The sequence below is a fragment of the Bacillus rossius genome, chromosome 6 (genome assembly GCF_032445375.1).
Source record: "Bacillus rossius redtenbacheri isolate Brsri chromosome 6, Brsri_v3, whole genome shotgun sequence".
In the NCBI taxonomy this organism is placed as follows: domain Eukaryota; kingdom Metazoa; phylum Arthropoda; class Insecta; order Phasmatodea; family Bacillidae; genus Bacillus; species Bacillus rossius.
This window is the reverse complement of record NC_086334.1, coordinates 24,494,542-24,516,769: the sequence shown is the minus strand read 5'-3', so window position 1 is coordinate 24,516,769 and position 22,228 is coordinate 24,494,542. Positions and strand designations below refer to the sequence as shown.

The following is a 22,228-nucleotide window of genomic DNA, read 5'->3' as shown; positions in this document are numbered from 1 at the left end:
AAAAAAAGTTTGTGAAACTAGAACATAACACGGCCAGGTTTAACATATATTTTAAAAGTAAACTACAGGTAAATGATTTAAAAAATATATGTATTCTTGTATTTAAAAAAATGTTTACGTTTACAGTTAATAACACGTAAACGAACATGGCTGCCACCGCAGCTAAATGCGTGGCTTCTATTGGTCGCACGGAGCAACGTAAACGGAATAGCCGGGCATTGCCGATCTTTTCCGTACGGGTCCGTGTCCGCATGCGTGCAAATGTTGATACTACGTTCCGTAAGATTCGTCTCGGTTTACGTGATCCGTCTCTGCTTTCGTGGCACTGTAGAACGGACCTTAGGTGTTGTTTATAAACTACGCTAATAATAAATAAGCAAAAATAACCTGTGTTTTCTAATACCCGTTTATATATTTTAATTCATCTAGACACGAAAAAAACGCAACGCAAACATCGGACAATTTTTTTAAACTTCTTTTAGGATATTTTGATATTCTTTCCTGATAAATTATCCTCATGTAGTTTTATAAACGCTTACGATCAAATTTCCGATGTAATCGCGTCATTATACGTGGAAATAAAATCTTTGATTTTTTTTTTAAATATGAAATCATGAATTGAAATAGGTATTGACCAGCACATTATGTTACAAAATGTAAAAAAAAAACAACAATAGTCGTATTTACATTAATGTCCATATTTTCAACAGAAAACTAAACAAACAAAATAACAATAATATTATTAATAATGAATAAAGCCGCATCTGTTTATGATAATTATAGCACCTTATCGGGTGCAGGTGGTCTGTAACTCGACACATACACTCTGCCAGCACAAGTTGACAAACATTTTGCCGTAGCATTGCATCATCAAATATAAACTACAAAGAAAATATTTAAAAAAAAACTATATATTCTTGTATGTAAAAATAACGTTTTCGTTTACAGTATGTATATTACCGTGTCACGATCGATTGTGAAGACACATATCGTTCCAGCCAGTGGCGGATCCAGGATTTTGGTTTGGGAGGGGCTTGAACCAGCTGAGGCTAGGCTTTATCAAGGCAAGCACTAAAACGATAGTGGACCCAGATGCTTTTGGAGGGGCCTTGAGCCCCTTAGCACCCCCTCTGGATACGCTACTGCTTCCAGCCCACCAATAGAAATGCACCTTCGACACTGCTGTTGCCTAATGTCGCAGACTGGAAATACATGAACTACATATGTAGTTCACGCAAACGAAGGTCGTAGTATGTTCAGAGGAATGATCCATTCTTGGGCTAAGATCAGTGGATCGTGGATCGAAGGGCAGGAACAGTGCAAACGGCGACAGAGCGCCGGCGAGTCTCGCGCCGAGCCGTGTTCGAGGCTCCAAGCGCAGACAGTCAGTCCTGCCGTCTGGGGGGTTGTCGCGCCGTGGTGTGGGTTCCTTATCGGGAAACCTCTATCCGGGACTGCGGGCGGCGTCTCTTTGGTGTGGTCGCGCGCGTTCCCGTTCCCTGGAGGCCTTCGGACTGTCTGCCACGTCGCGGGAGCTGCAGTGTGTGTGTGTCGCGCAAGTCGTCTTCATGTTTCACGGTCCTCGAAAGTTTGTCTTCATGTTTCACGGTCCTCGAAAGCTTGTCTTCATGTTTCACGGTCCTCGAAAGCTTGTCTTCGTTTTTCACGGTCCTCGAAAGCTTGTCTTCGTGTTTCACGGTCCTCGAAAGCTTGTCTTCGTGTTTCACGATCCTCGAAAGCTTGTCTTCGTGTTTCACGATCCTCGAAAGCTTGTCTTCGTGTTTCACGGTCCTCGAAAGCTTGTCTTCGTGTTTCACGGTCCTCGAAAGCTTGTCTTCGTGTTTCACGATCCTCGAAAGCTTGTCTTCGTTTTTCACGGTCCTCGAAAGCTTGTCTTCGTGTTTCACGGTCCTCGAAAGCTTGTCTTCGTGTTTCACGATCCTCGAAAGCTTGTCTTCGTGTTTCACGGTCCTCGAAAGCTTGTCTTCATGTTTAACGATCCTCGAAAGCTTATCTTAGAGTTTCACGGCCCTCGAAAGCTTGTCTTCATGTTTCACGGTCCTCGAAAGTACCACCGACGGTACTACAGTTGCTTCCGTCAACAGCGTTTGTGAAGAACTTCATCAAGTTATCAGTGCTCGTAAACAAACATCGTCTATCACGCCGAAATTTATTCTAAACAGCAAGGTGATTTTATTGTCCACCAACTACAGTCACTTTTAATAATTCTAATATATAATAGAGGAAATAATTGCGATATATATGTAAATCTTTCAAGTTTAGGCCTATTAATTAACTTTGATAATATTATTACATTATAATTATCATTCCAATTATATTATTAATCAACTTGATAAATACAGTTTATTTATTTGAAGTTCAAATACAATGTATTGTAATAAAATCTAATTTATCTGAACAACATAAACATTAAAAAAAATTAATTTAACATACCAATTAAGATATTTGGCTATTTAACAAAATTATTAGATGTAGTTAAGACAATTTTACTTTCCTTTAATGTAAAATCAATCTAGGCGCTGCAGTTTGCGACAGCTTTGACGTCCTGTCGGCTGGTTGTTTTCTTTTCTTTCCAAGATTAGTTAGATCTTTAAGAAGTTTAAAGGCCTGTCCAACCATCACAAACAGTGGTTCATCCTCTTGCTATTCCAGGGTCACTCCGTGGCAGAGATCTCTCTCTACCTTCTGGCTTGACAAAACTCAGAAGGCTAGGTTATTTACTTTTATTCTCAAACAATAATTATAAATAAATATACTACTGGTAAATACAAAATATAAACAGAACAGTAATACCATGGCTGGGCCAATCAAATCCTCTAATCCTCAAATCCTAATATATATTCTTAGTATTCGAAGGATTCGATATTCGAGGAAAAAAATTCTAAGAAATATATAAGAGGAAATAAAGTCAATTAAAACACTGATAACCTCTGAAGTTTTCTAGGTCAATTTTTCTATTCATTCCTAACCTGTTACCATTTTACAAATATTGTACCTTGACAGGTAATTGTAAATAATGTTACAATATGTTTTCATTCTGTGAACTTGGTTTGTGAAACAGCTATTTAAATGGTTGAATGTTACAACACCATAGTTAATATTTTTTATTTTTTTTACAATATTTAATTTTAACTCTTGACACATGGATTTGTATTGAAGGGGTATATTCGAGGTACTCTCTGAGATTAAAAATCGAGATTCGGATTCGAGAAAATGGGGATATGACCCATCACCAAGTAATACAAATTAAAATACTGACTTATTTAAGACCAATTTTAAAGTATAAATTAAAAAAAACTGGCTAGATTTTTTATAAATACATATTACAAAATGTATCATTTATATGTAGGTTTCATTTTCATACCTACGTTGCAGTAGATTGTGATACAATAATTATAAGTACGTTAGCGTACGATAACCGGCTCGACGAGGTAGTTCAGTGCATGGCACGCGTGCCACAATTACGGCACGACCGCGACAAACCCCGGGGCCGCACGTGCCCGGAGAGAGCGCGCGGCCCTCGACCGGAGACGACACATGACGAGACAAGATGGCGGCCCGACGCCACGCCTGACGCCCTCGGAGGAAACGTAAACAGAAGGCGCGCTTCCGGCTGGCGATCTGTTCGATTGCCTGCCCGCCCGGCTGTAAACAGGAAACTGCGCCGCCCACCTAGAGCCTTCGCCCGTCCTTCCCCCCTCTGCACCAAAACGGGCCATTTAATCGTCACGGAACTCTTTATTCGGGTTTCCAGCTCCGCTGTGCTGGCCAACCTGTGAAGAAACGCTCTAACAAATTACAGTTTTCAACTAAAGATGCACCTCGCATAAACCAAATGTCAATCATATTATTAAAAAAAAAATGTCTCTATATTCACAGACACGTAACCAAGGTAATACTGAATGAATGTGTATTTTGAGATGGAGGTTTTTAGAGAGAGAGAATGACAGTGTAATAATAAGAATTTCTAATATGTTTTTATATTTTTCTATTCAAAACAATGTTTTAAGTTAGTTTTTAATTATATTTTTAAATTTAATACAATATTTTAATCAAATTAGAGATTCGGATTTGAGAAAATATGGATATGATTCTTAAGTAAGTAATGTAAATTAAAATACTGACTAATTTATGACCAGTGAAAAAAAAATAAAAATGAAAATACGGACTAAATTATTGAGAAATATATTACAAAACGTATCATTAATAATTATGTTTATTTTTCATACTTACGTTGCCGTATATTGTGGTACAATGTTTATATATACGTAGGATGGAAGTGAACGGAACATCACAAACACCCGGTCCTGAATCCAGGCAGAAAGTTTGAAGTATCGCCTCCGCTGCCCGGGAATCGAAACCCGTCCTCCTCGGCTCACCAGCTGGACACGCCAGCCACTAGATCGAGTGGGCGGACAAACTAAACCTTCAAAACCTTACAAGAACAATCACAGAATTACCAATGCACCAGTTTAACCATCTTTCGGAAACCAAAATTCTTACGTGCAAATTCGGTAACGCAACGCTCGCGACGCGATGGAAATGGAAAATAATAATTTCTAATCGGTGATTCCGTCGCATCCGCCATGTTGTTCGCGCTGACGTCATAGATGTTTCGAATGTGATGTCGTGGTCGTGCTGTTGTGATTACATCATCGATCGGGGATATCTCTCGTGGAAAACAGTCTCGACTATGATATTAAAGCACAGCACAAATTGACATTACAGGTAAAGTTTACAGTCATCTTATCAACCGTAAAACGATAAACGCGATCGAATTGTTTGACCTATCCTAACCATTAAAATTGTAATTTTTGCTAAATTAATACTAATATAAATTTGGGAAACCCACCCGGCTCGCCCAGATATTTTTTTGTCGATTTTGGGCTGGCTCGGGCGCAGAGATGAGTTTTGAAGAAGCGGGGTGGAGGGGTGGGGGGGAATGTGTTGCCTTCCTGGAAGCAGCTCTCTTTGATGTCGCTGAGAATCCTCCAACGCCTGTGAGTCCTGGAACTGCACACGTGGGTCCCGTCTACGCGAACAGATCCTTCGAGTAGCAATCACTAGACCGAAACTCATTTGACAGAAATTTTGGTCAAACGACTTTCGGTCTAGTGACTTTCGTTAAAATTACGTTTGATAAAATTACTTTCAGTCTAGTGACTTACGGTCAGATTACTTTCGGTCTAGTGCCTTTCGACCAACTGTATGTTGCTAGGGTTAAGACATATTCCCAGCTAGATGAATATTCAAGTTTTCGGTCTAGTGACTTTCGGTTTAGTGCCTTTTGGCTAAATGACTTTCGGTCAGGTGCCTTTCAGTCTAGTGATTTTCTGCCTACTGACTCCGACCTTTCACGTTGCAACGGCGCATCGGAGGCACCCACTGTTCAAGAAACGGTGCCACCTATTGGATAGTTTCTGCGAGGAACATTCAGATATTGACCGCTGAAAAATATTATTAATTCTACAAAAAAAATCATTAATTAGTGACCGGAAAATTTTGCGTATTCATTTCGCTGTATGCTAAAAGTCAAATAATTGTACCTTTGTGCTGCTTCTGCTACTGGTGCACGTTTAATCTGGAGAACTATGGGCCAATTAGAGAATCTCAAGCAAAGAAGTATCGAATCACACGTAACCCAGTTCTTAAGCTTCACATATCAGCAGCTAATGAACAGGTGGTGTTTACCCAAACATGCAGAGAATCGTGGAGTCTATCCTGGACGTCACTGAATCCGCGAATTTTTCCAGGCCCTTTTTCTAACAATGCATATGGGGGGGGGGGGATGTCTTTTTCGCGCAAAGATTTCGACACCAACTCTGTGTTAAAACACTGTAGCATCGTCTATGTTTCGTTTTTGGTAGAGACTGGAAACAATTCGCGATTTAGATGTCCTCTTGATTAGACTCACAATTCTCTACAAACTCGGACGAATACTACCTGCTCATTGGCTAATGACTTGTGAGACCTGCCAAAAAGGATGTCAGTGATTCGATACTCCTTTTTTTTAAGGGTTCTTCATTGGCTCAGAGTCCTCCAGCCAGAATTGGGCCCGATCGAAGAAGCAGAATGAAGGTAAACCTATTTTGATTCTAGCGTATCACGAAATGAATGCGCGAATTTTTCCGGCTCTAGTCATTGGTACAGTTTCTTTCAGATAAATGTCGGCACACCAATCACAGCCATCCAGTGCGGAAGCAAACGCGTGCTGAATGGCCCGACCAAATATGGCATTGGCTTCTCTTGTAGACGGCCGTCAATTACAAGGAAGACGCCGCTGGCACGAGCATGCCTTATTGCAGTCTAATGAGCGTTCAGGATTTTTCGCGAAAAATATATACCTGCCCAACTTTTGGATAGACACGTGCGAATATCACCTGGCACCAGCATAGCCTCCACATTCTTTTATATAAACAGGACGGTATGATTAATTTATAGTTTGCCTAGGTTGCTTACCATTGGTTACACTTTTTTTGCACGTTGATAATTGGTATAGACCCATAATTTTTCGCGATTTCTTTTGGTAATCAGTTAGTCTGCAAAGATCTATAACTCAGCACTCTTTGATGATTGGATCACAAATGTTCCGCAACTCCCCTCTATGACTGAGAGTCAGTCAACTACCAGTCAGCAGTAGATTGACAGAATCATGTAAACCCACTAAAAGAAGGGGAGGTGCTACAGTTAAATAAGACAATAGGAACGAATATGGGATTAGAGTGTACATTGTATTGTGATTTTTAACCTGGAATAAAATCTTCTACTAGCATTACCCTTAACATATATGTAGGGACTGAAAAAAATTCGCGGTTTCAATGACCACTAGGCTAGACTCCACGATTCTCTATGTACTCGGGCAACTATCACCTGGTCATTCGCTACCGAATCGGGACACCTGTTTACTGCGATTATTATGATTCGATACTTCTTTTGTTGAGTGTTTGCCATTGGCTCAGAGTCCTTCAGGTAAATTGCGGTCCAATCACTGACGCAGCATTAAGCTAAACGAGTTTGGATTCCAGCCTGTCTCGAAAGGAATACGCGAATTTTTCCGGTCTCTACATATATATGTACACGCAGTGAGCTTTTTACCTTATATAAAGAGACCTGCAAAATTCGCGGTTTCGATGGCCTTCAGGATAGACTGCACATACCCCTGTACACTCGGGCAAATAACGCAAGTTCATTGGCTGCCGACTTGTAAGTCGTCTCAGCTGGTTTGTCTGTGATTCGATCCTTCTTTGGTTGAGGGTTTATAACTGGTTGAGATTCGTCCAGATGAACAGTAAGCCCATAGCAAAATTATCTAAGAGGTATATGTGTTTGAATTCTAGCCTATCACCGAATGAATCCGCGAATTTGGCAGGTCTCTACTTATATATAACCTTGGGCTTGTGGGTGCGAGCCCCTTTACGGCCATGGGTGTTTTTTTAAAATAAATTAGTTTGCAAGCCGTTCCCTCAAAGAGTCTACTGGCATAAATCAGGCACATTAATATTCTCCAAAACAAATATTTAAAAAAAAATCACTGTGTTATTGCAAATGAATGGACATTTATATTCAGCCTGTGGTATACAAAGGTAAAAGTGCTACTGATCTTCGGACATATTAAAAAATATTTTAATAGCTCTGATGCTGTAGACAGCAAACAAAAAAAAAAACTCTTTTAAATTCAGTAATCGCGAACTTCAACCGTGGTAAATATACAGTGCCCATAGTTACAAGTAGTACTGATTTTTTTTGACAATAGACGTAAACATTCTTTGAAGGGAAAATAAATTTATAAGTTGTCTTAACATTGAGACATAGTTATTATAATTTCATAAGACTGAAGTGCATAGCTCCTGTAAATTCTTCAGGAAGAAATTTTCTTTTGAGTAAAGAATATTTTTGCAGCTGGTGAGGTTTGAAAACGATGTTACTAGGAGTTTAGATGTATAATTAACATTTTACTATAGAAAAAACTGTATATTTTTTATGCCATTAGCTTCAAACCAAAATTTAAGTGATGTAACATTGTATCTTACAAATTTCATTTTACACGCGTTGACATAAGATAAACATACTTCAAAAATTTAAATAAAATCATTTTTAAAATGTAAAACGTGATACTGTACAGCAAGATAAACTAGGTAAACCCTATGCATTTGTTGAAGCAGCATTTAAGCTGTTCGTAAAAGTTTTGTTATGCGTTGTGGGTTTTCGCTACGACACGCGCTACGACACGCGCTGGGCGATGGCTTCAATTAAGATAAACAACACATTAGAAGGCAAAGGCAACTCAAAACTTAAATATGCCCAAATATGCGATGCCGAGAAAAAATGAAAAAAAAAAAACAGACAGTAAAACAAAGGTTTTGTTTATATTAGGCCAAATTTCACACACACCTGATAAAAATACTTTCATTTAAAAATAGAATTGGCTGTTAACTGGGAGCATAGTATAAGCAAAAAGCCTTAATATTGCGGGCATAAATTTACCTTGCCGTTAGATAACATCGTTTTTGAACTTTTTGCATCTTGAGTTTCTTGCGTTCTTGCGTTTTTACGTTTCTTGCGTAGCTCATAAATCCGGCCCAAATGCAAAGGCACAGCAAAAGTTGGTTTACTCTGAAAAACAATAAAAAGTAGGGTTGTGCGTAACTAAACAGAAGTGTTTGTTGTGACCGAATGTTGATGTTAATCGTGTCACATAGGAATACCTACATCTAGACGTGTAGGAAATTGCTAAATTTTATTTTACGAACTAAGCATTTAGCTTGTTAGTCAATATGAAGTAAGCAGAGGATAAGAAGAGAAATATTTGTTTACATTTTAAATCTTGTGTTTGTGTACTCAAAAAGTGACTATACCAAAATTTTAGTGGACAAGTATGAAGATAAATATTTTTATAGAATTATGGTATAATTTTTTTCTCTTTCTAAACCGTCAATTGTGTGATTGTATGATTACAGAACGAGTAAATGTAGACTGAACGTTTTTTTAGTAATGATTATGCTCTTGATTTTTGTAGTAAACCCATCAACCACGCCATCTGGTACATCCTAGTATGTTATCAGAGCAGTATAATGTGTCGACTGACTGATGCCGCAGTGCACTGTCTATCCTGGTTTCTCACGACTGACGCCCGCTATTTTTATACGTTTATTATTGGATTGTCTGTGCTGTGGGACAGTTGCCAAACTGTGAAGGAAAAAAAACACTTCGAACCACTTAATTTTTTTTTTTGTACTTTTACAAGGATAGACCTTGGAATCCCTGTTGCCAACTATATCACTTGTAAAATTTTAAACCAAGGCTTTGCACTATATGCAATTTTACGAAGCCCTGCCTTGTAGTTTTACAAGTGAAATTGTTGTCAACAGGGTTTACAAAGATTTTATCTTGGAAAGAGTACAATTTTTTTTACAGTGTATAGAACTCTTTGCATTCTAGTCTGTTATCAAATAACAACGCGAATTTCAGAGGACCGTACGCATGAAAACCCATGGAAGAGCACGGTCACCGTGATACATCTAGGGCAAGAAAAAATAATATTGAGTTCGTGGGCATTGGTCACCCCTGCGCAGACATTTCGACAGTCGATAACGGTGTGCGGCCCCCCGTGGTCACTCCCCTATTCCATCCTCACACCCTCCACTTCGCCCCTCTCGCAACAACACCCGGCTCTCTGTCCAAGGTCAGGCAGGCACAGTTCGTAAGTCAGGGAACTCTCCCAACTTGTAGAAGAGCTCTCGAATTTTCCTTCACTCCATATCCAAACTCCAAAAGATCATTTATTTCACTTCTTGACTCGACGTTCGCTTGGGGAGAGCCAATTTTTATGGATTTATTTTCATCCCACCACGGATTTTAATTTTTTATTTTATTTTTGGAAATGGAACGAGGTAGCGCAGTGATAAAGAACAAAATAAATTTAAAAGCTCTATGCCACTTATGTTCTTAAGTGCTTTCCAAGGTTTATTTAAGTTGGGGCTGAACAACATTTGTAGTGTACATTTAAACAAAGTATTTAAGATAGGACAATGTGTGTCTGAATTATGTTAAATGTTCTACAACTACCATAAATATTGTCACTGTCGCCAAATTATTTAATTGAAATAATCAGGGGTAGTAACACATCACAAAAGTAAGTAAAAGTGCAAGTGTTATCCCCAATTATTTCAATGGGAAGCACATTAGACCATTAGAACATAAATAGTAAAAACGTTTTCAACTTATTTTGCCGAGATGAACATTTAGCTGAAGTTGGTTGGTCGAAATCAGACTCACTTTGTATGCATCAAGAATTAAAAAAGTAATAAAATTAACGTGAAAATAACCATTATTTATTATCTCCCCCACCCTTTTCTAGTTCGCCCCTGCGTATATACATGTTCAATGTCTGCCGTTGAATTCTAAAGTAAAAATAAACATGCCTTGTCAATATTCCCTATTATTTATTTCAGAAAGAGCAACGTTCAGTAAATATTATCATAATTTTTTATTGCTGTCAATATGAACATCAACAGCGTATCACTCATGTAGAAAAAAAAAATTGAATCGGTTCCAATATAGCGTCGTCTAGTGCTGCCATCTACCGCGAAAGTTAGACACTTTAAGCGCTTCAGTTGGTACGGATACTAACTGATATAGAGCATCATTTTCATCACGTCTTCCAAATAGTCAACATTAAAGGCTCGGATAAACATTCGGGTTATTAGACCATCATATTGGTTTGACAGTAGATACCTTGTTTAGAATTATTCTGTTTCTCATTTTGATAACAATATAATAACAATAAAATGAGTATTAACGAATTGTTTTATTAAAGTTATTTTTATTTATCAAATTTATTTACACGAACCTCAAAAAATTATAATTTAAAATTTATGAGCAAATTTGTAGTTGCTTCCAAAGGTAAATTAACTGCCTATAATATAAAATTAAATACTAAGCTGAGCGTTCACGGGACTGCGTACTGCCTTATCCCAGTTCGTCCGGCGACCACTTGAAGCGGCGCGCCTGCCCGCCCGCATCTGGTCGCCATTGGTGGGAGGGGAAGTTGGAGGGGAAGGCAGAGCCGCGTAGTTCCTAAATAATGCCGAAGCGAGCCACGCGGCGCTTAGTCGCGCTCGTGACAACACACGAAGAGGTTTGGGAATGGATGCGCGTGTCGCCGTGTCGGACGGGATCGAGCCCCGATAGTGCGCCGACGGGTGATTGCTGTCCCCTTGCCAAACTTCTCTTCGCAGCGGCGAGAGAACAAGTTCCGCCCGCTTTATTATTTTTTGTTTTGTTTTTAAAAGCCGAAGTGTTTAATTTTTTTTTTAAATTACATTATTCGTGTGATCAGCTGAGCCAGATAGCCGTAGTTGTATCGAGTTTTCTGGATAGCTGGCGCTTCAACCAGCAACAATGGTACCCCAGCAGCTGAGTGATAACGGGCGGTCCAACAGCCCCAGCGGCAGTGGAGTAATGCCGCTTTTTGGGTCGCAGTTGGTGAACAAGAACTCTTCCACCCCTTATACTGATGCCACCCAGGTGAGTGACTGGTTTGTTGGTAGCATCACTAGGCCTAGTTTTTTTTTTTTTTTTTTTTTTTTTGCGTCCTGGGTTGTGAGAGTTGGTTGTTGCAGACAGTGCTGCCGTTGGTCGTTGCGAAAAAGCGTCAACGGGAAATAATTAGCGTCGGAGGAAGGTGGACTCCCCCGCGTGTAGCAAGTGGCTCACGGCGGATGCGTCGAGCGAGGGGTTCGAATCCCGTCGCCGCGTTGTGCAACCCCCCCTTCTCTACGTCACGTCCCATCATTTGAAAATTTTCCTATCGAGGTGAGAGTTAGTTTCTTTTTTCGCGTGCAGCCCCCGGCGGCTGACCTTCGAGTGACCTCGCTGGGGGACCCCCCTCCCCCCTCTCTTCCTCTACACCGCTCTCCTTGGCCGCCGCCGTCGCAGCGACAAGCGCCCCGTTCGACTTCCGTGTTGTTCGCGCGCGCCAGCGAGTGTGCGGGGTTTTGTGATTTATCGTGTATTCGCGCCCGGGTGCGTCATGGCCGCGTCCAGCACCAAGGTCTCCCCCCCCCCCCCCCCCCAGACCTCCGCGAGCACGGGAGCGCGTTTCCGCGTCCGGCCACGCTTTTTTGGACCTCCCGTCCATCTGCGCGCTTCTGGCAGAAGTCGGGGAATTTACTTGAAATCCTAGCAAAGTCATGGGAACAATAATTCAGTGTCCGTATTCAAGGAGAAAATTCCATAATTGTCCTGCCAGTCTCCAGACTGAAATATTTTTAATTTTTTTTTATTCTTATTGCATTTTAGTGCCTAATCATGCACACACTATGAAATGTCGCATGCAAGATTTTTGCTAGAAGTTTCATTTTTTGGTATAACTTATTTAAGGCCAGGGAATAGTGATGGTTTCATGTACGTTACTTATTTCTGAAAATCTTTAAACAAGTAAATTATTTAAAGTGATAGGGTGATTTGAAATTTTTGTTAAAAGAAATTTCAGGAAAATAATGTTTTATGCAGAACCACTGGTGTAAGTTTCTCAAGTATTTTCACGCTAGCTAGCGTAACATCGTTAAAACACAATTGTATTTTAAGTTAATCGCGTATTAAAAATTGCAAACGACAGGAAAACTCGAACATCGCGCTTTTAAAAAAGTTAATCGTAAAAAAAAACACCTTTCTTGAATTGTGAAATATTTCTTAATGCATCTGATAACTTTTTCTTAAGTCCGTTTCGTGATTCGTTTCACTGCTACAAACGTGGCCAGTCGCGTATGGTTGGATCAGCTGTTGCCGCGGCCTAATACGCGTACATTTATGTTTTTATTGATATTAGCTTAGTATAAATTGCCAAAATGAATTTAATAGGTAGCCTATTTCGAATTAATGCTCTTGCGTTTTTCCGACTTGGTACTGGAATTATTACAAAGTAGGTTTTTACCTGTCAGGAATAAATTTATTTATTTGTTTAAGGTTTTCCATAGCAGCCACTTAAAAGAAATTATATTATCTTACGTTCATTTTTTTATCCTTGTTGAATTATTTCGCGGGACTTCGATATTTTCCCCCTTCGAATCCAACTGGAATTAAGGGCTTTTGAGGGATAATCAGACTCTTAGTAGAATAAAACACAATTTTTAGAATTTATTTTCGAATTTACCATTTCGCATGGGTATTCTGAGATTTATTTAACAAATTGACAACAAATGTCTGTGCTGTGGACTAGATGTTAACGTTTGTTTTCTATAGGCTAAAATTGTGAGTTGACACCTTACTTTTGATGTCTCCTTGTTTATTTTTTTGTTTCTCCATCTTCATGTACATTTACGCGTTTACGTTCGTTGTGCGATCATAAAAGTATTTACTGTTTACCGATTGTAGTCTGAGATAAAAAACTAGACAAATGTTATTCGGGCAGATAAATCTACTTTCTCGTGTAAGTTCCAAAAATTAAATAATTTTTGATTTCGTGTTTTTTTATCAGAAATTTTTAATCAGTTGTCCATATTCTGGAAAGTCAGGGGTTTTGGTAATCAGTTGTCCATATTCTGGAAAGTCAGGGATTTTGGTAATCAGTTATCCATATTCTGGAAAGTCAGGGATTTTGGAATTGTTCAGGGAATTTACCCTCAAATAGTGGTGAAGTCATAGGAATTCCCCATTTATGATTGGCCTACTTTGAGGAGAATATGTCATGCACCAGTCCGCCATCACCGAGACTTCGAAAGCAGTTTTTTTTCTAGACGGTGTTTTGGTGCTGCATAGACATATACGCTTTTTTAAAAATGCTCACGCAACGTTCTGGTCTAAAATGAAAAAAAAAAAATGTAGAGTGAACTAGACCAGCTTTGGGGATGGCGGAGGCTGAATTTTTCTTTAAGTGCTGCCAGAAAATTGTGAAAAGGTAAATTAATTGTAAAAAAGAAAAATAAATTGGAAATTTTTTAGGACAGGGAAAGTCAGGTAATTTTTTTTTATTTCAGCTTAGTGTGGTCAGCGGGTGTAATATATTTCTTGTGTGTATTATTAAAGAAGGCGCGCTGGATGATTTTTATCGCCAATTGGCCGGAGAAGGAGGGGGGGGGGGGTGAAGCAGACGTACACCTAACGAGGATTCTCCTAGGAACGTGTCATGTCGGCTGTGTAGGTTCATGTTAAACAGCAGGGGACGCCATCGGTGGGCTGTGTTCCGAAGGGCGAGCGTGTTAGGAGCGTGTATGCACGACGACGTGTTGTGTTGCGCGACCGCGGGCCATTATGTTACCTTCGGCGCTGCGAAGGGGGAAAACAGGTCTAATTTTAAAAAAAAAATAAACTCCTGTCGCCGCCGCCTTTTTATTATTATTACTAAACCATTCGGGGAGTCGTCGGAATCTCGACGCCACGCAGCTTTGGTGACGCGAGGAATGTAGGAAGTCGTTGTGTTGGCTGGCGGGGCGATAGGCGAGGCGCTGTTATCGTCGTCCCTCTCTTTTCGGCCGATGATCCCGTGGCCAAGCTCCTCGTTGGTTCACGTGGAACCCAGCACCCATTGGTGAGGGGGAGGAGGGGCATTTGCCTGCATTCGCGGGACGTTTCTCACGCGGGATCCGAGCAGCAGAGCACTATAATCGTGACGCATCCTCCATCCTCCCAACTGTTTCCCAAGCCTGTATAGTGTGTTTCTGCTAGTCTGAACGTTTTTGGAAATCGACCGTCAAGACAAATTGAAGAGGTTTAGCTGGCAAATAGTAGCCAACCTCTTGTTTGACTGGTTTAACAGACCCGTCATCTGTGGATACGTTGCTTGTATGTTGTATACTGCCCACATTTTGGCCTTACATGCATGCAATAGGCAGGAAACATAATATGCATAACGTAGTTTTGACGTCAAACCCCGTGTCAGTCTGGGTTTTGTAAGTGCTGGCAGGCGACCCGCCCTCTGAGATCAATCTTATTAATTCCCGTGTTGTGACGGGGAGGTGGTTGAACGGGATTTTCGGCCATGAAAACAGGTTGTTGAGCTCGGGAAATTTTCTGGAAAAATGTTACCTCATATTATTTTCCCGTAATTAAATTTTAAGTTTCATTGCCAGCATAATTTACATAACTTAAGAAAGTTTGTTATACGTTATTCAATAATTTATTTTCGGTAGATTGGTAGGTACTGTTTCAAGCACAGAAAGACAAAATGTACGTTTTATGTGTATAAAAAGTTCGATGAATTTTTTTTGATCGTAGGTGTGTTTCTTTTAAAGTATCACTGGTTGGGAAAGTACCCGGTAAATTACTGGAAAATTTAAAGAGAAATACTTTTAAAGAAAACTTATCTCTAATGCTACAAGTATTTTACTGTTCTGACGTCTGGACCTTAAAACCGTTCTTTTCGAATGGTGATTTCAAACAAGATTTGAGAAACTGGACGTGCCAACCCTTTTCGCCCCTCCTACTACGCCTGTTGATTCCAATCGAGGCAAAGCGTAGCTGCGCGCGTTATCGATGTGGCCCTAACCTGTTGCAGTGTTACTTGACCTTTGCCCCGTATGTCTGCGAAGGCGATTAGAAGTCGGGGAGTTCTAAAAACTCGTGTGCGCACGTAAGACGGTTTAACGTTCTTGATTTTTTTTTTCTGTGTAAAGCATAGATAATTTTTGAAGTGTTAATGTACTGGCTCTCTGTATACGGCATTTGGTGGGGTGTAATTTCGTGAACCCAACGGAAGTCGAGGAACGGAAATGTGTAACCACGGTACTACCATCTGTGGCGAATGGCGCGAACCAAAGTATACGTCAAAAGGAAACTTTATATTTTTAAGCGTTACGTGAATTTTAACAAGATGAGCATTATTTTAATAAATTTCCTTGTCGAAAATCCAGTCCAAAGCCAGGGTTTAATATTTTTTCTAGTATTTTTCGCATTTATCGGAGCCGTTTCTTTGTATAGTTGAAAATTTCGCTCTGGAAATAGAATGATTCTATAGTCGACATAGCTGCTCTAACGAATTCTAGCGGCAGATGTGGAAACTACATGTGGTTAGCGTCAAGTTTAAGTTGAAAACATAATTTGCGTATATTTATAAAGCTCGGGATTATTTTAAAGAATTATACGTTAGTTTCGTGTTGAGTTTCATATTTTCATTTTATTTGTATAATAAGAACACATGAATTTGCTCGTTACGAAGTGGCATTCGCTTGTGAAAGTTCTTACGTTCACTGCAGTTGCTCTTTATTTATTGTACTTTTCTCTACGGAAGAGCGAGCACTCACAGCCTACGTGGATTTTTCAAACGGTGTCATTTACAGTTCAGAGAAACGTTGGGCGAGATCAACCACTTAATAAGTACCAAGACCCAAGTGATTCAAACGAATGTAATCGACTGTATTTCTCCGAAAATGATGCGCATTTCATATTTCCAAGCTCATCATGTTGTCATCGCTGAGGCTTTTTTTTTTTAAATCTATTCAAATTTAATACCAAAATTGTAAAGCAAATGCGCTTATTCGAAGTGATGAATAAATTGAAGTCGTACTTTTCCTACGACCTATTTGCTGTTTCTTCCAGTACGCTTAACGGGTGCCTGTTACGTACTGATTTATCAGATCTTGGGATGTTACGGTCCAGAAGCGGAACTTATAAAAAAACAAGTGAAGGAGTCTTTCAAGTACTCGCCAGAGATGTGTAATATCTAACCTCGTTACCGAGCAAACTTGTATGTTCTGATGTTGTAAATAATACACTTATTAATTCGAAGCTCGGACACCAAATGTAACGTAGCATTCTCTAATATAATGTCGGGAGTGATAAACATATTGCAAATTGTCTTTTAAAACTACGTTTCTTGACGCGAATCACACGTAGTTTCCGCACCAGCCGATAGAATTCGTTGCAGAGCAATTACGTCGACTTTCGAATCTTTCTGTTTAAGAAATAAATTTTAAAACAATACAATGAAACGGCTCCGATAACACGAAAAAGAATCGAAGAAAAAAATACTGAACCCCCGGCTTTGGACCTGATTTTCGACCAGGAATTTTATTCAAATACTGCCCATCTTGTTAAAATTCGTTTAAGACTCGATACTAACGTTTCCCTTTTGTTTTTGTGAACTTCGTGCCGTATAACGTCGGGGGATTCGAGCCCGGGCCCGTTCTGCAATGGCTTCTGGCATGTGGGTCACGGGTTCGTTTCCGATTTTCCTTTCCGGATCCATGACACGGTGTGTTAGGTTTTAATGGTGCCCTTCGACCACACTCCGCATAAGGCAGCGGGGAACCACCGCAGGATCAATTCCATGGCCATATTCCGGTGGTTTCAACCAAAACTGTTCTCGGGACTGGTCAACCAGTCATCAAACTCATCGCGAGGAGAGTCATTCCGTACATTAACATTTTTTTTCCCCCCTAAGCTTAGTTCATCTCGATTGTCGCGTGACTCAGAAAGTGACGTCATGGCCGCGTCTTGCTTGCGAACGGTCGACGCGATAGGGGACTATTACGCACCGATTACGTGCTTCGGATCTCTCGTGTAACGAAGGGAAAACAGACGTTGGCACGTTCGCGGACAAATAATTGCGATAACACGTTTGATCTGCGGTACGAGTCAGACGGGCGGACAAACCAAACTACCGCGCATGTTGCCTGTCTTGTCCATTCCAGTGGAAGAATTAGAATCGCTTCACATTAGCACTTTATTGAAATTATTTTAAAACAGGAAAAAAAAAAATAGAAATTTGATTCATTGCACACTATTCAAAGCACCTTTCACGGATCTTCAGTGCCGACAGTTGTGTCGTGTCACGTGGTATTGACACTTCCGCTGGCAGACGAGCAGCTGGGTCTAACTGTAAAAAAAATGTGTCATGGATGGGAGTTGTTGCGTGGTTGAGGTTATGTAATCTGGTGTTATTTATGATAGGTTTTGTTTCAAACTAATCAATTAAAATAATTTAAACAAAACCATGTGTTGGGTGTGCTGTTAGTCAACCAATTACAAGGATTTTGTTTACATAAGCTGAATTTGACACTTCTGGTTGGAGGATCTTAAGTGAATGATGGATGGCCTTGTGCGCAGAAAACAAGAATCGGTCTAGTGTCTACGAACGGCTCTGGATCTCAGCGAGTGTTTGTGGGCAGTGCTGCCATCGTAGTCGCTACCCAGCGAACTCAGGTTGTTTTGAATTACGTGTTAATGTTGATGTTCTTATGCGTCAGGAAAGCTGATGAGATATATTCACTTATAAATTTTTCTTTTCCGTTGGAAGCAGACCGAAGTAAACCCTTTAACTAAATAGCAGACCGAAATGTGTACAGAATAATTTAAAAGTATGTTATTCCAATGTATGTGCCAATAGTAATTAAGTTATCCTAACAAATGGTTTTGAGCGAAATAATAAAGTAATTTTGGTTGGTTATTTAAAAAAAAAAATGAAACTTTTGGAATCGAATTTTTAGCAGTCATGTCATCAACCGTACGAAATTCTTCTCGACTATAGTCTCGTAGACCTTTTTCCAAGTGTATGGACAAGTAATTACGTTAAGGTGGGCAGTCGAATTTAAGAATTCTCTACATTGTTCTTAGCCTCCGCTCACTTATCCACATCGTACGTAACGGGAATCGACAAGAGGGCAAGAAGAAATCCGCATGGACGTTACGATGCCGATGACTGAAAACAGAGGATGGGGCAATCTTTCTGAGATTCCGATGCTCCTAACGCAGTGTGCGTACTAACTACCTCAAGATGGCCGGCTATTCGGGTGCACGATATATAAAAGCGCGGGTTCGCTAAGGGCGACACTGGCTCGCGCATCACACGCCTCTTGCGCCTCTACGCGCCAGGCACAGAACTGGCGCGTAGTTCTTCTATGAGACTTGCACCGTTGGCATCATTATATGGTGGAATATTAAAGACGAAGGCTCCCAGCTCGTCCCTATATCACTTACGAAACTGGGTGTTGGAATTTTTCTTACCTAAAAAAATGTCAGTGAAATCACGTAATTTAGTTGTTTTTTTTTTACGGTCAAAAAAAAATACACGTTATGGACAAAACCATGGGACGGAATTTGACTGGAAACATACAATGGCTATGGTTGTTCCGAGGTAAAATTTATCTCCCGAGCCGTTGGCAAGCCTGCACCGCGCGGTGTTTTCCACGGGCAGCGGTCACGTCGGCAGGCCACGGGCCCGATACGTTAATCAGCAGTCTGGTCTCCGTGCGGAGCGAACCGGGGCTCGTTGGACGCTCGCGGTCGTGTCGCCGGTTCGAGACCGACCACGAGCGGGCGGCGGGATGGAGGTGTAATGACGTCGGTCGTGTTCCAGCTAGGGAGGAGCCGGCCCCCCTCCCTCCCCCCTTCCCCCACTGGTGGAGTGAGGGAGGGAGGGAGTTGGGTTGGTGGCCTGTTCCAAGGTCCCGTCGCCCGCAACTAGTCATTTAGCGCCGCGCCGCTGTTTTCCCCGCTGGCTGGTGGCCACACGTTGGGAAAGGGGGCTTGGGGGCCTGTTCACACCCGCGCCCACCCACGCATCACGCGAGACACACACAGTTCTCCACACTTCTACCGTGCACGATCCGTCCGAACTGACCTGACAGTTGGAACTTAGGTCGGAACTGTCGTATGAGAGTTAGATGTAGACATAGAGAAATAAAGAGAGAGATAGAGTTGTGTATGTATATATATACACACATACATATATATACACGGAACTAGATAGAGCTTTGTATATGTAACTACTTCATATAAATTACAAAAAAAAATATTTGAGGCATTGCAACACATGCCGGGAATTAGCTAGTACCTATTATTATAAATAATTTTAAATATTGTAGGAAGAAGGAAGATCATGTTCATTCATTACCGAATTAGCTGACTTCCGACCATGAAAGCAAATATTGGCTGTCTAAAAATATGTATATGTTGTGGTGTGTGTCGTGTAGCCAACATAATTTTTTTTGTCTTGCGTTCGTCTAGCGTGTGTGTGTTTCGTGTACTTGTAGTTAAAAAAAAAGCACGTGTAGGTTTGCCCTTGACGTTTATAATGCCGTACGTGTCCTTCCTTTTCGAGTAGTCGGCCGGCTTTCACCGGTTCTGTAATCCTATATTTTCCCCCGGGGGCAGGAATAACCGGTTTGGCTGCAGCTGGTCCCGGGGAAGCGACATTTCTGAAACCGGGTTCGCCGTTGATGATGTGTGGGCTATAGATTGACCCTGTCTGGTGTATGTACTGCCTCGTCGCTGATAGCCGGGACGTGTTTGCGAGGTTAATGCGTGGAAGAAATAATGTTTACGACGCAGTACGGAGAGTGGAAGGACTGATATATTTTTAAGCTTTTTCTTTAAAAACCACGATTTTGAAAAAGTGATTTATTTCTTATATCCTGAAAATTATCAATTTTACTCGTAATTCTCAACAAAGCCTCGTTAAACATTTTTCGAGCCCACACTTGACAATGAGGGCCGAAGCTAAGTTGTACGCTGAGACGCATCTCCATTCGGACAATACTTGTAATAAAAACCGACGATATAAGTTAGCTCTATCTGCGTACGTGCGGTACCTACTGGGAGGCTTAGCGGCGTAGATTCTCGAGTAGTCGGTCCTTTGAAAACAAATGCTAACCATTAAAATTAATACTGATTCCTGTTGAATTAGTTTAAGCCGTTTCTCAGCGAGTGCCGCTGATTTTTAGTAGCTAAAAAAAAAAATTTCATATGTAGAGTGCAGTTGCTAGTTTGACGATTTTTTTTAAACTGTAAATTTAAATATAATGGAAGAAGATGTACACGTGCGAAAGTGAAACTAAACAAATCGGACCGATGTCAGGCAACAACCGTGCATTTTTTCTCTTCAATATGGCGGCAATATTATCTACACAGGCCACAACAGTGTCTCCACACGGCACACATTTATACAAGGGTTGAACAAAAAAAAACAATTTAAACAAAAACCAAACCACCTGTTTTTTTTTAAACCAGGTTTTTTTTGTTTAAATGAAAGTCCGCCTTCTGCCACTCAAGTTAAACCAGAAAAGTTATAAGAACTGAAGTCCAGCAAATCTACACACAGGGAAAGTATCTCCATGGAATGGGTGTTTACCACAGAGTAGGGATTTACAGTACAGTCGGGGATTCCCCACATGATATGATTTTTTAAAATAATAAATGTATTTATTTCTTTTTTTATTCTGTCTACAATTCACTAATTATTTTAATTTTACAGGAGTATTTGGCTGGGTATAATTCAGATAATTTTAATGAAACTCTTGATAATTATATAATTTTTTTGTTCCTGTAAATCACAAGAAACAGTGAGCTAACTTTTGTTGCTATTAGATGGAATCAGATCTTTCAATGAAAAAATTAAGATATATTTAAGAATACATTATGAAATTTTTTTTTATAAAAATTACATTATTTTAAACCTTTCAACCCTGATTTATACACAAGAAATAATGCGAAGGGCCTTCAGAAATTATACATTACTTGAAAACATTTGAATGCATCTTGTTTCTCCTAATTTTAGGAACATCGAGGTTTGTCGATTAAACAACTTATGCGATTGTAGCCACCGAGAATCCTGTCCGAACACTTGCATGACGGTGAACTAACTTAAAAAAAACAGTTTCACGTTTAACCAGACTTTATAATTTCCGCTTAATAAATTTCTCAACATATGTTAAACATTGACGTCACCTTTCTAATCAGGAACTATATAGCTAAGTAGAACTGCAGTGGGAAAATTACTGGCAGGACCTACTGCAGTAGTTTTAATAGTGCGATTTGCAGAACTAAGTTTGCGATGTAACCATTTTAATTACTAGGAATTGTATAGTTAGTTAAAAATAATAATGTATATTACAAGTTAACACTCATAACCCATATATTAGTTTAAAATCGAATAACTGTACAGTGCACATACAGTTGAATTACTTGCATGATTTTGTGTCCAAACAGGAGCTACCAATATCTAAGCAAATTTTACCCGAACAGACGGATGTGCCACCATCCTGTTTTTTTTTACATGTTGTCTGTAAAGTCACGTAATTAGCGTTCTGTTTTGAATCATATATACACATTTTATTAACACGAAAATCGTGTTTTGACGTTTTTATTCTTCATCGCTCGTGCTACACGAGTCTTTAGAATGTTTGAACACTAAGCACGTCCTTTAATCCATTGATTAAAAACAAACGTAGTACATAAAGTGCACGTACGTTGCCAACAGAGATAGTCCAACGTT

At 40.1% G+C, this 22,228-nt stretch overlaps 1 protein-coding gene across 1 annotated transcript in view; it reads left to right on the top strand.

The window, feature by feature from the left end:
• Positions 1–11,093: 11,093 nt before the first annotated feature.
• Positions 11,094–22,228, top strand: part of LOC134532879 (putative transcription factor SOX-14) — a 30,767-nt gene continuing 19,632 nt past the window's right edge. Inside the window, exon 1 of the mRNA XM_063369884.1 lies at positions 11,094–11,547. Within this exon, the coding sequence (XP_063225954.1) occupies positions 11,422–11,547 (126 nt within the window). The 5' untranslated portion in view covers positions 11,094–11,421. The remainder of the gene's footprint in view (positions 11,548–22,228) is intronic.